The following is a 14,589-nucleotide window of genomic DNA, read 5'->3' as shown; positions in this document are numbered from 1 at the left end:
GTTTGAGACAGATGCCTACCAGCCAATCAGGAAAAGCATAAAAAAAAAAAAGTACTTTCTGTAGCTATGCTGTAAACTTTTCTGCAGGTGCCGTTAGTGCTGCTGAATTGTTGCATTGCTACTCAAACTTTGAGGTTCAGAACTAAGCCCATCCTTTTCCTAACCATCCTCCACTCTTTTAACGAGCACTCTCAACTCCCTCAGTTTTGGCTTTAGTTCATAGTTCTTTTTTTCCCTCCCTCTTCTTCCACTCTTTCCTCCCTACTTGACCAAATCTTTCTTCCACCATCCATGGTTCCTGTCATCCCTGAAAACCTTCCTCTTGTGCTCCCTCCTTCTTTTCTTCCTTCCTTCCGTCCTCCCTCCCTCCCTTCCAACATCCTTCTTTCTTCTACCCTCCTTTCTTTATCCCTCCTTTCACACTTCATTAGCATCACTGTATGAAGGCCAACTGTAGTTGATTAGCTATCAGTGTGTTCTGTATCCGTGAGAGGAGGTGTGTATGTGTGTCAACAGATTTGTGCTTTTACAGATTAAAACATGTCTGTGTGCTTATAGTAGTTGTTTGTGTGTGTATTTCCGGGCTAGCCTCCAGTTCCAAATGTGCGTCAGCTACGTGAATCTCTGTATGTGTACATGTAAGCACGGGCTTGAATTTGTGTGGATGTATTCAAATACATACAATAGGGACAAGTATGTGTGTCTATTTTGTATCAACAAATGTGTGCATCTGTGTGGGTGTGTGTGTGTATGTGTGTGTGCTACCCACATGTCATCGTGGGTGCCAGGTTGTGTGTCACTGGGTGGCCTCTGTAACTCTCCGCTGTAAACGAGCTGGCAGAGGGAGGGATGGTGGGATGGTGGGAGGAAACAGACGGAGGAAGGGGGTGATTGAACGAGCTTTCTTTATCTTCCTGTGGAGTAACATCAGGAGAATTTGTTGACTAAATGATGTTAATGAAGAGTTGAGTCTCTGTTAAAGCAGTTGTAAAACACAGCTAAGAGGCAGTGGTTGAAGGAAGGTGGCAAAGATCTGTCATGTTTAGTCTATTTACAACAAACTATGTACACTTTATATTGCAAATCATGTCGGTGTGCTTCAGATTTTTGAATGTTTTTTTTTTACATGTGAAACACATCCTCTACATCTTTATTAAATCTACCTTTCTTTTAAAAGCAAGTGAAGGAAATTGCAACAGGATAAGAACAGTTTGCCAACTTCCAGTGAATCACCCTCAACATTTTCCTGGAAAAAGTAAAGTGCACTTTTATTAAGACAGAGATGAAGCCATTTAGAAAATGTGACACAAAAACAGAACTTTTAAGTATAACTGAAGCATTTGTTAACAAAATTCTGTATTTCAGGATGATGAGGATATTTTATTTTCCTGCTCTCTTTTTTTACTTTTGGGAGGGAAATGTTGGGACTTCATCACAACAACAACGGTTCATGAATGTTAAGATGGTGAACCACTTCGTTTTGAACACATATGCATTCAAATGCATGCAATGCACATGCACCTTCTCTGAGAGATTCTCATTGTCTATCACTCTCACGAAATACACAGACTCAGAGGCTCACACACTCACAGCCTCCATATAGTTGAGATGGATGAGTGTGCAGTGACTGACAGTTGATTCATCGGTCCCGCAGCCACCATACATATTCTAATGCAGTCTTGAGGAAAGTGAAAAAAAAACAAAAAAAAAACTTGCAGAGTGAGATCAGGACTTTGCTTTTAGACAGCGGGAGGAGAGGGGGCCATTATTCTTAGCTAGTATAACGTAGCTGTCAACTGACAAAGCAGCCACAGAGAAAAAAAACAAGATTTATACTTAGAAACTTCAGTCTTAAAATGACTCTTTTAGTTGCAGTTGTCTGAAAAGCTGAGGAGTGAAGAGTTCATTGTGAAAACATTGTGCACAGTGGCATGTTTGAATGGCCAGTCCTCCATCGTACATGCATTTCTTTTTAAGCATAAATTCCTCCCAAGCTGTCAATATAATCAGTTTATGGATTTTGTGATATTGTAATACATCCTTTTCCTGAGTATCAGGGATTGATGAATAATAATGTGATTTGTTTCGTGGGCATTGGAATGTGTGAAAAAAGAGATGAAAGGTAATTTGATTTCAAAAACCTCAATGTAAATTTGGCCAGCGGTATTAGAATGATGTGTGTGCTCTGTCGAATATCATTCTGCTCACGAATGAGCGCATTGCGACCGCCGGCCAAGGTGCTGATCCTGGGACCATCAGAAATGCTGGAGCTGTCTGCGGTAATTACCTCGGTTCATGCTGATGAGCAGGATTCCCACTGTCACAGTCTGATGACCAACAGGAAAACTCCACAAATAATTCCCCTGTCATTGTTTCCATCTGTTCCTGTTGCTCTTCAACTGAGTGTCTTTCAGATTCAGGTTGCTGTGTCTTGACATCATTTTGTTAGTCAGCACCATTAAGTCTGCCTCTCGTTGCTGTAGAGAGAATATAGAGTTGCAGAGAGCCTTGCATGGGATTCAGGCTTGTATTTTACCACCTGGCCTTCAACAGCAAGCAACCCTTATACAGTGGATCCACATTGTTTAATTTAAAGGTCCAGTGTGTAACGCTCAAGATGATATATTGGCAGAAACGGCATATATTAGTTATAGCTCACTAGTGTGTAATAACTTGAAAATAGAAAGAATAGTTGCTGCCATGTTGAACTGCTTTGGTTCTACAGTAGTCCAGAATGGACAAACCACTGGCTCTACATGGGCGTCCACCTTTATATATTGTACTGTCTGTACAGCTTCACATTCACCCTCTCATTACATTCATACATAGAGTAAGAATATTCACCTGTGGATTTGGGATACTGAAAGTATTAAATACAATAATATAGTACAAGTGAAGTACATGTGTGAGGTTCTCCTTTTAGTTACCAGCTTTCATTATGTGCATTTTTAGCTTTTTGTTTTAGCATTTTGTGTAGCATTTCGTGGAGGTCTCACTATTCATGTGGATGTTGGTTATCTCATTTTGAAGAGAAGCTGCTGTCTGGAGTTTGGTTTTGAAAAAAAAGGGGGAGTAATAAAACTTCCTATGCTTTTAGGCTTGACAGAGGCCATTATTTTAAAGTAGCATAATGTGGAAGTCTAGTGGCAAAGTAGCTGTCAGCAACATGTCAACAATGTGATGGATTAGTGCTAAAGGTGGAGAATTCACTCTGTAAAATGTCTCCTTTTTAGCTTTTACTGGCAGCAAATTCAATGCAGAAGTTAAACTGTGTCTGCTTCCACTTTACATTTGCATCACATTGTAACCAGTTAGTGGCTGTGGTGGCAGAATAAGCGTTGCTTCCTATAGATCACACTGACATCTGATCCTTTTCACAGTAACATACAACATATTCCAAGGGTTTACAGTATGAGTGTCTAAAGGTTTATTCTGTGACTGGTGTAAAATTGGGTACTGATGAAGCCATGCCAGACTGTACTGATATTGGTATTGATTGATACCAATATGAGCTTGAAAATATTGGACTCCTAACTTTCTTTCATCGTGTTTATGGTTATTTTTATTGGGGGAATCAATCGAGGCCTAAAAACATCTTGAATAGCAGGTGGTATATAAAACAACACGTAATGAAATGATGAATTTCAAATTGTGTTTGTTATTTTTGAAAATTACACTGAACACCCAAAGGGTTGTGCAACATTCTTTCATTCGAGTATTACGCACTTAAGCACCGCTGATTGGATTTTAATATAGATTATAGGGGAGATGAGTTTTGTAATGTATTCTAATTCTAACGGAGATAAGCTCAGATGGGGCCACAGTCATAACAAGGTGATATGATTTGTTTTCTGATTGGCTCTGTGACTGAGCTGGATATTTTATTGATTTTAGCCGCAACTAGCAGCTCTGTAGCTCGCACTGTCGGTCAGTCCTTTGGCGGCCACAGTTTTTGCCAGCGAAGGCTGAAATTGAGGTCAAGTGTGTTTGTGCGAAGGTGTGTGTTTGTGTTCATGTCAAATAGCTAAAAGATGGCGTGGTAATGGTAGCAGCCTATTGGAATACGGTTGCGTGTGTGTGAATGCATGAACGTATAGATGCATGTGTGTGCGTGGTCGCAGCTATTACAATTTTGCAGTTGTTTCAATAGAAAAATCGGAATCTATACTTAACTAACCACCTCTGTTCCCACTTTCCAGCTCCTCCCACCCCAATTGCTCCGCCTGAGCTTCTCGCAGTTGGCGCCACCTACCTTTGGATCAAACCCAACGCCAACAGCATCATCGGCGACGGGCCGATCATCCTGAAGGAGGTGGAGTACCGCACAACTTCAGGGAACTGGGCGGAGACCCACGTGGTGGACTCCCCCACCTATAAACTGTGGCACCTGGATCCAGATGTGGAGTACGAGATCAAGGTCCTGCTGTCCAGACCTGGGGAGGGAGGAACAGGGCCGCCGGGGCCGCCTCTGGTCACCAGGACTAAATGTGCAGGTGAGTGACACCTCTTTTTATTCTTTTGGTCTCCAAGCTTTCTCTTTCTTTCTCTTTTTTGTCATTCTTTTAGGTTGTATTCCAGTTATTTAATTCCCTGTTAAGGTTGCTGTTGTTTCCTTTCTTTACTTTTCTTTTTGATAGTCGGTTGGTTCTTTTTATTCTTGCTTCTGTCGTTGAGGATTAGGGATCCATTGTGGACCCATTTTTATATATTAAAAATATGTCCTGAATACTCCAATAGAACATTGACATTGAGAGATTATAATACAGCTAAATGAACTCTGGTTTGGATAAGGTTAGGATATGGTTTGGATATGGTTTGGATATGGCTATAGTTAGGTCTGAATCATCTGATTTGGAGACAGAAAGCTAGAAGGTAGATGAGCAAAAGAACACGAGAAAAAAAAGAAGAGAAAAGGAAAGAGAAACTGTTTCCAATTATTTCTCCTTGAGAACGAGAGCACAAATCAAAGATGATGATAATTGGGATGTTAAGAAGGTGCCCCGGTGATGAAGGAGAGAGGTGGAGTGCGGGGGTTGCAGGAGAAGAGGAGGAGGAGGAGGAGGAGGAGATAGGGGAGGTTAGGTGGGGGCAATCATAGCCGATAATGAGGATCCCACCGGGGGTGTTAGGACACAACAAGTGGCAGTTCATTTGATAAAGTGACATCCCATCAGATCTCAGATGGACTGTGTGTGTGTGTGTGTGTGTGTGTGTGTGTGTGTGTGTGTGTGTGTGTTTTGAGTTAACCCAGTAGGAAGCCATCATCCCCACTCCTCTTTCGTTTCTCTTCCACAAAATGTCCTTCCATCTTTCTCTGTTGATGTTTTTGTTTAGCTGTTCTTTTCTTTCTCTCCTCATTAATTCTTCCTCTTCTGACCTCTCTCCTTCTTGCTTTAATTGAGCTGCTTCCTTCCCTCATTTCTCTTTTCACTTCCTCACACTCTTCCTGTGCTACTTTCTACTTCTTCCTGTTTCCTCCTTGTCACTCTTTTGCTCTTTGACCTATTTCCTACATGTCTCCTCTCCTTCTGTTTTCCTGACTGTGTTGTATCCCTCTTTCTCCTTGTCTCTTGTTGTCTGCTTTCATATTTACTTTTGGATCACATTCTCTTCTTTCTTTATTTCTATGTTTCTTCCTTTGTCCCTCTTCTACCAAAATTATCTTTTTTTCCCCCTCTCCATTTCTCTCCTCCCCTTTTCCTGTCTTTATATTTTTTCTTTTTTTCTGTCGTTCTCACTCAACCATTTTCTCAAGAGCGTTTTCTGATGTGAAGAAGAGACAAAAGGCTTTTGTCAGTGATTTGTTTTTGCTTAGAGGAGTAGAGATGGAGGGAGTAAGACAATGGTGGGGTGAGAAGAGAAGAAGTTGGTGAAAGAGTGAAGGTGTCGGTGTGAAAAAAGATTCTGCACAAGCTGCATCTACCCTTTGATTCACAGTGTGTTTGATTTCTCAAACATCTGTGCACTAGTTTTCAGCAAATGTCATTTAAATGGGAGTACGTTGTTAAACACTGTTTTAAAATGCAGATTAATCCAGATTATTTGATTTAGTGTGTATTTTTAAGTAAAAACTAACATGTGACCCAGTGCAACAGGATGACTCACTGATGTGTTTTTAATAGTTTTTGCACAACAATGGAACTCTCTTCCACTCATACAGAGGAATATGATTTGCAGACTTGTTAGTAGGATCCATTCAGTGATGGTTTTGGGTCTTTTCCGAGGCTTTGTTGACAAAACTAAAACTATAGGTTGTCATCAGTTTCTCTTTCTCTTCCTTATTAACCCCCCCCCTCCCAAAAAATCTGTCAGCTACCGGTAGTCCCTGCCCTGCTCACCTGAGGCTCTTTTGCTTTGCTTGATGCTGTACACACACCCTTCAAACTCTCATTTTGCTCAGACAAAACTTAAGATTGAAGTACATCTCAAATCAGTGAACATTTTGTGTACGGCTTGTACCTGCACATGGACATAGCCACCGTTTTTTTAGCAGAAGATGAGGAGGAAGAAACAAGCAGACAGTGGTAGTGAATAAAGTGATTGAAGTCGGACAAAGAGGTCGAGGGAAAGACAGAGATGGTTGATGTGAAGTGAAGTGGGACAGAGGAGGTGGTCAGTGTGCTGGTTTGTGTGCATAGTAGAAAGGAACATGTGTTTCTAGGCTAGTGGCACTGTGTTGAGCTGTCACAACCATTCACAGGGTGCTTTGTGTGTGTGTGTGTGTGTGTGTGTGTGTGTGTGTGTGTGTGTGTGTGTGTGTGATGTATGTGTCTCAGTGTGTGATGGGATTGGAGCAGGCAGGTATGACAGATGTTCAAAAGCCTGCTGGCTACTGGCAGTGTTGGTGTGTGTGCGTGTCTCCACACCTTCTGTGTTCACCTTTCTGTTCATGTTAGCTTCTACAGCCCTGCTCAGGACTAATAATCCTTTTAAAGCAGCTACTTGTAGCACATGATTGATTTTAATATCAGCTTTAGTTTAATACCTTGGTGTAATTATTGTAAACATCTGTCCAGGTTATTGGGCATGTTAATTACCTGCCAACTTGCATTATTATAAATATTTCTCAGTATTGGTTGATATCTTTCAGGCTGCCTGTGGTTTCATTTTATTGATTTATTTATTTATTTGGTAGATAATTAATAGTTGAAACAATACGTTTCCGTCAGTTGCTAATGGCGTTGTAAGAACACCTTGTTTTTGCTCGTCAGATTTTTATATTTCAATATTTAGGGACAGTTTATTTATAAAACTAGCAATTATGAAAGTGATGGTTTGTGATGTGTGGTGACATTAGAGCAGATAATCAAGAATCCCATTGCTGTGGGCATTATAATATAGACTACTCGACCCTCAAGTGTCACATCCGATATAAAAGATAGATAACACGTACACACCCAGCTGGAAGCCATGAAGCCCCACAGCTCTGTGGTTTTGAATGCTCTTTTGGACTTTTTTGACTTTCCTGACCCATCCAATCCAGACCGGTCTCTGTGCTCCTGGGCCTCCTCTTTACAGATAAAACACTGAGGCTACAGCACTGATTAAAAAGATGTCCTCTACCTTACACGTTCACAGCAGCTCATTTATCCATAACTATTGTTATTAAGAGTCTTTAAGCAAGACGTTAAATCCCAAACTGTTCTTTTAGTTCCCGTCACTCTGGAATATAGTCTCAACTAAAATATAACAGCTTGAAGCAGTACATCAGTACAGCTCTATGGAAAGTATTGTTTGCTAAAGTTGTTTTATTGCAAACAGTAGTGGCTACATAGATTGGCTATTCCGCTAACAGTTATGACAGTGCTGATGAACAAAATAGCTGACAATAATGACAGTTCTAATTGGCAGTATTACTTACTAAAAGAAAACAACTAGAAGCCACTTGGAGAAACCTTTATGAAAGTTTGCCATACCCAGTATGATTCCCAATAAATCAAAATCCAATTTGAACAAAAATAGAAAGTCTTTAATACAGGTTTCAAAATAGAAAAACAAAAATATCACCACCTGTGCAGCCTCAAGCCCCCCTGTTGATCACCAAAGTGAGTTTGGATGGCTTTCAGTCTGACTGAGTATGGCTGACTCAGGGTCGGCACTTCAAACTGATGTATTGGCTCTTCGGTGTATTCATTTGTCATGTGTCTTCATTGCATTATGTTTTTTTCTTATCTATAGATATTTTCCATTTTTAAAAACACTCAACATTATATATGATGTCTTTAATACACCTTACCTACATACGTGAAAAATGTATTATTCACCCACCCAAAACTCCTGTAGCAGCCTACATTAGATTCACATTTTAATGCCTTTGTTCATCATCTGTGATGTGCAAATATCCACCCAAGCACAGAGGGTAAAAGCATGCAACCTGGTCATAGATCAGTTATAAAATTGTAGGGCACCACAGAGCCACTCTCCGGCCGGGCTGCTGTTTGCTCTGTCAGCCGAGCACTCAGTCACACTGGGCAGCCGTAGAGCAGGATGTATCAGCGTCTGGTTCAAAAGGAGTTTACTGTAGCTGATTTCATCAGCACCAGAACTTCAGGGCAGCCAGCAGACACAAGTCGAGCTGTCCTCTGTTTCCATTACTCTTTTCTACTTCCATCACAGTTCGTTTTATGGTTCAGTCATTTTGAGCCAGGACTCGGTTTGTAAAGTTTACAGCCAGCCATGCTGTAGCTCCTGCAAAAAAAATGTGCAGTGATTCCACTGACAAATTGCAAATCGACTTTGTGTGACTGATGACTCAAATCATTGACTTTTAGGGGTGAAGCCCAACAGCCTACTATGCTACTAAGGTAAATAATGTTGAATAAGTTGAATAATTTCAGATAATAATAAAAGACTGCCAGGACAGACTTTAAATATTTCAGAAATGTAGTAACAGATTTTGATTTGACATAAGTGTTGTGTCCTGAGGATGTTATTCTGGAAGCATCTGACACAAATGAAGCCCTGGCAAGTCTAACTGAACGATTGCTGTGACTTCTCCATTTTGTGGAAATCACACAAAACCGCCTCCATCAGCTCCACACTCCATTGTTGTTCCGCTGTTGTAGTGGATGCTGCAGCCGGCTGCCAGGCGGCCGTCGCTCAAAATAGGATTCAGGCCATTTCACCCATAACCGGCGCTCCGGCGGCTCCGGGAATCTAACAACGATTTTAGCCATGTGCCTCCTCTAGCGTGGCACATTTGTGAGAGCGATGTGAAGAGTAGATCGAGGAGGCGAGCTAAAATGAACTCTCCATTTTGCTCGAGGTGCAGCGAGGACACAGCCTTGATAATGATTGATTTCATCATGCGCCTCCCCTCCTCCTTTTCTCTCGCTCCTTCCATCTTCCTTCTAATCACTCCTTCCCTACTTCTCAAGGCTTTCCAACAATTCATCACCCTGTTTTCATTTGGATAATATTTCTCTATGCCCACCTCTTCTTCCATAAACGACACTCAGTGGAGCAGTTGTTCCCTCACTCATCCAATGTTGTTAGTGTGTGTGTGTGTTTGTGTGTGTGACCTCCATGGTTCTGTGAACCCCAGTCTATCTGTCTCTGGTTTCAAATGAGCCTCTTTCTCTTCAATCCGTCCCCACTGATCTTTCTCTCTTAAGTTAGCATCATTGCTTTGCTGCAGAGAGCCTGTCAGAACACACAAACACGCTCCCTTGACATTCTGCCATCCTCCCTGCTCTTCCTTGATCTTTGTGTCTCATTCCCTTTCTCTCCTCCTTTATCTCCCCTATTCCTCTGTATTGCCATCTCTGCTATCCTTCATTGAAAATATTTCCTTAAACTCAATATTCCCTAAACATAAAATGTGAATATTGGCTCTGATCCTTGTCTCTATAAATATCAGCTTTTAACTTTGGCATTACCTCTTCAAAGTGCAACAGCATCCTCCTGTAATCTCCTCTCCTCACTTCTTCTCCTCCCACCTCTCCTCTGTTCCTTATAAATTATTTTTATGTGAGGGATGATAATGTAAGTGTTGGCTAATATGTTACCCTGTAAAGATGGACTTTTAATTCACCCGCTCTACATAAATCTTCCTTCAGTATCTTTTCTGTACCTTTTCCTCGCCCAACATTCTCTTCTTTATACGAGGCAGATGCTAATGTGAATGTTGGCTAATATGCAGCACTCTATAAAGACTTAATTCACCTGAGGGTTATATACTACATCACAGCACCTTCTTTCCTCACCCCATCTCCCCCTTTCTTATAAAGTAGATCTTTAAGTGAAGGATGGTAATGTGAGCGTTGGCTAATGTGTTGCTCCATAAAGATAGATTTTTAATTCACCTGCTGGGTATATACTGACTTGGCTGACACCACTGCTTCACCATTCTGCCGAGCCAAGCAGTTTAGATGCAGTTAAGAGAGTGCATCCTTCCTGCATCAAACACCGCCAAAAACTGTTCAGAGCTGAGTTTTTGCAGGTGGAGTGTTATAAATAACAGTCCAGATCTGTACTGTTAAATAAGCACATTGTGTTGAAAAGCAAATAACATGTCACAAGTCTGTGTTGCTCTTTCCGGTTGCCTGTTGATGAGGTAACTGTAGCCTTTAGTCAGGAGCCAAGTCACTGCCCGCACTCAACTTGAAGCTACTCTACCAACTCCAAATCCAGCTCTCTGTTTTCTGCCCCGTTTACCAAGCGACACCTTTCTGGCTTTATTGTCCAGAGCCATGAAATCGCCATACAGACACCGCAGAGGAGCCTCTGCAACTGACCTCTGCAGGGAACAGCTAGACTTAACATCCTTTATATCCGCATTCCTGCACTAGATGTTGATATTTTGAGCCTTTTCTCTCAACCCTCCTCTGATGACACTGACTTCCACCAGAATTATATTCTGCAGACCACAGCAAAATGTCAGGACATACAGCAGTGGGCATTTTATTAACGAAAGCTATGACGAAAAATGTTCGCCAAGGGCCCCTTTTCTGTGACAAAGACGAGATAATGACAAGCTGAAAATAGATTTTTTGATAATAAAAACTGTATGTTTAGTTTACGCTGATGAGACAAAATGGGACTACAAGGTTGGTGGTGGACTTTCGGTCATTCAAAAAATTGAATTTTTTCCCTAAATAGGTAATAAATATCATAGGTAAAGTGATGCGTGGATCAGGTTTTTTAAGACCTGCACCCTGCTGACCTGTTTGGAACAAATAACCATTAATCAACCATCTAACCCGACCAGACGTATCACAGCAAAGAACAAACACAGTCCGAACAAATGCTGAAGAGAAAAGTTGAATAACATTTTCATTGAGTGGAACTAAGGATAGAAATGACTACATGATACAAAAGCATTTTCATCTAAAGACTAACAATCTAATAATAGTTACCAAAAGAATCCTATTGTGAGTGATTTTCATTTTAATTAAGTTTTTCTATCCAAACCAAATCATTGATGTAAATAATAATTCACTTTTCCTACAGCCTTGGTCTTTCTTGTTATCAGTTATCTTGTTAGCAGTATTTTGCTCAACAACAGACTTCATCAGGAAATGCACGATATGTCTATACAAGTCCAAATTAAGTTTATCTTAACATATTGTGAAGTACACTTAAGAGGAACATATCTGACCTGAACATTTGTGCACGGATAAGCACAATGCTGGAAGTTATTGGATGAAAGTAAAATGGACAATTTAATTGACTTTACAAATCAAAGTCATGTATTTTCACTGTTCACAATTTAGTGGTTTTGAAAAGTGGATTGAGTTTTACTTTATTTGAATTGTGTGATGGGTTGTAATGCCACCGTAAAACTGTCTCGCTGAATCACTGCAATTATAATTGTGAGTAAACCTATTACTATGCTCAACATCAGGAAAATTACAGCAAAGATGGTGCCTTCAAAGCTATCTTCTTAAAAGTAACTTACCTGGTAACTAAATAATTTGCCTTTGTTCAACGTTAAATAACCTTTCACCCTTTAAGAAAATGGGTGAAAACTATATTGACTATACTATACTACCATTGATTGACAATCTAGATGCTCGGGTATGGTAGACATTTGGGACTGAGATTTGACTCAGTAAATCACAATTTCTCTCTATTTTGCCCTGTTGCTCTCCTCATCCTGTGCTTGCTTTGGGTCCATTCGCACCTTCCTGTTGCTCTGACAAAAACGTATGAGCCGAACATCTTGAACCAGAACAGCATCTTTTCATCATCATGCTGCACAGTGTAAAGGAGGCTTTCACTTGTCAAGGATCTTGTTTCCACCATGCTAAGAGCAATTGCACCATTCACATGATGGTACAAAATGGCCATTTCTGGCTGGTAAAAGCTCCCAGTTTAGTTGATAAGTGTAGAGTTGCCCTTCTTTCCTTGCAGCACGGATGAAAACCCTTTGTGGTCAAGTGAGGCAGCTCATTTGTACATTACAGTGACCAAAGAAAAATATTTTTTTCTCCAAATTCACATCATTGTAGTGGCATGAGTTTGGGAACTAATGTTTCTTACATAATCATGGCTAGCTAACGGTTTTTCTTTTAATGTTGATGATAAGGAATTTTAGATTATTCTTTTTTTTTTTATCTGTACGATAAGCAGCTCTATGAAAACCCTAAAGGTAGGGCTGCAACTATGTAGCTCTATGTAGAGGTTTCTTAGCAATCACAGATCATAAAAAGACACTTTAATCCTCTCATTTTATGTCCAGTATTTCTCTGCAGACTTCTTTGTCCGAAAAGTATTTTCCTCTGGAGCCAGCAAACTAGAGGAACTAAAGTTCAGGGAGCATGAGTCAACCATCATGCAATCACACTTTTGAGAAGAGACAACATAACTGCCTCCTCTTAAACTCACATTTTGTTAGAAGAAAGTTTCTTCTGTTTTGTGTCTTCTCATTTCTGAGAACATCGAATGATTCTTTTTTCATCTCTTCTATCTTTTCATATTAAACTACCTTACATAAAACTCCTGCTATGAATTATTCTTGTCCCTTTGAGTTTCCATGTCTGTACATTTCTTTATTGCTCAGCCTCTGAATGCCTGCTGTCATGTTCCTGTCCTCAGTCTTCTGTCCTTTCAGTCTTTTCCAGATTCCCCTTGCTCTCTTTTAAGGTCATTCGACGTGTTTTCTGCTTCTCTGCAATCCAACATTCTCTCATTCACATGCTGAGACTGACAACCACCCACAGAGTGCCTTATACTTTTCTTGTGAATCCCTCTTTTGAATTTGCTCTGATGTCTTGTCACTCTTTCAGTGCAGTCTCATTGTGACTGTTGTTAAAATCCTGCTGGTTTGAGGGACACGTGCCACTTTGTTGCTTTCTCGTTTATTTAAACGCAGAACACAATCATTTTGGTTTGGAAGTTACTATGCTAAATTCAACTTTAAAGGCACTGTGAAAGACAATGTGTGTGTTTTTGATCATACACCACATACACCGCTTTTACTTGTGTTAAATTTTCACAGTTCAGCTCAGTCTGTGTATTTTAAAATGTGTCCCTGTAGGTAAATCAATATTTGGTGACTGAGTGTCTTCATTGATTCAAATACCAATGAGATTCTTGGTCAGGGCATTTAGACAACTACATACAACTGTCCATGGTCACTAAACTGTTCAAACTAATTTCTAACAGCATACAGACCATAAATGCAGCTTGCTAAAATCAATCTGTAAAGCTCTTAACCATCTGAACAATGTGCACACATTAAATCCAGCCATAATGAGATTATTTCAACAGACATGGAAATGATGTGATGCAAACATTTTCTACTAAAATCGATATAAAGGATATTTAATCAACAGTTAGATGATGTGACACTACAGCCGTAGAAGTGAAAGGTGTGGTAATGAAACTCTTCATTGCAACAAATACTGGGGATGCCATCTCACTCATTCAGTCTATATATGTTTAATATTTTATTATAAATGTTTGCTTATTTTCACTTAAGAAGAACTTACTAATACAAAGTCAGCCAAATGTTGTATTAGCATCAATTTCACACCTCAAGTATGCATATGTGGAAACACTTTTGTGCTCTATGAGAATGTTCCAGTAAACTGAAATAGTCATTTGAGCATATGTGACTAATCCTTCTCTCTAAATATAAATATCTGAGGAAGACATTTCTATCATTGTATGAGATTCTGAACAGAATCATAACAGTAAATTCTAAAATAAATATAAAATCTATTCTTACCCAATTCAGAGCAGCACAGTGCACATCTGATCTTGAACTGTGTCCTTGTAAGATAAGGGTTAAAAAAGACACGGCCATCAGAAGAAATACAATATTTTAATGACGCGTATGAAACCAGAGTCTTATGAATCAAACATTATGAATCAGGCTGGTCGATATGTTTGCCGCAAAGAGAAACCAGTCTGCAGACCTTTTATACTCAAAACCTTCTGATAGTGTGTGTGTGTGTGTGTGTGTGTGTGTGTGTGTGTGTGTGATGAATGCTTTTTTAATGCTTGAACAGGCATTTGTGTGTCTCGAGATTGAGACACACATCAGATCAATCAGACCAATGGGACACGGGATGGGCTGTGAATACCAGATCACCTCTGAATCACATACAACATACAACAGAGCACAGCAGCAGCACACACTCT

At 40.1% G+C, this 14,589-nt stretch overlaps 1 protein-coding gene across 6 annotated transcripts in view; it reads left to right on the top strand.

Annotated features, from left to right (window-relative positions):
• Nucleotides 1-14,589, top strand: part of ptprt (protein tyrosine phosphatase receptor type T) — a 318,570-nt gene that overhangs the window by 105,880 nt on the left and 198,101 nt on the right. For all 6 annotated transcript variants that reach the window (XM_051415102.1, XM_051415097.1, XM_051415096.1 and 3 more), the window contains exon 8: nt 4,200-4,493. In XM_051415102.1, the coding sequence (XP_051271062.1) occupies nt 4,200-4,493 (294 nt within the window). The remainder of the gene's footprint in view (nt 1-4,199; nt 4,494-14,589) is intronic.

This window comes from Dicentrarchus labrax, unplaced genomic scaffold (genome assembly GCF_905237075.1).
Source record: "Dicentrarchus labrax unplaced genomic scaffold, dlabrax2021, whole genome shotgun sequence".
NCBI classification, from domain to species: Eukaryota; Metazoa; Chordata; class Actinopteri; family Moronidae; genus Dicentrarchus; species Dicentrarchus labrax.
This window is presented reverse-complemented; position numbering and strand designations above follow the sequence as displayed.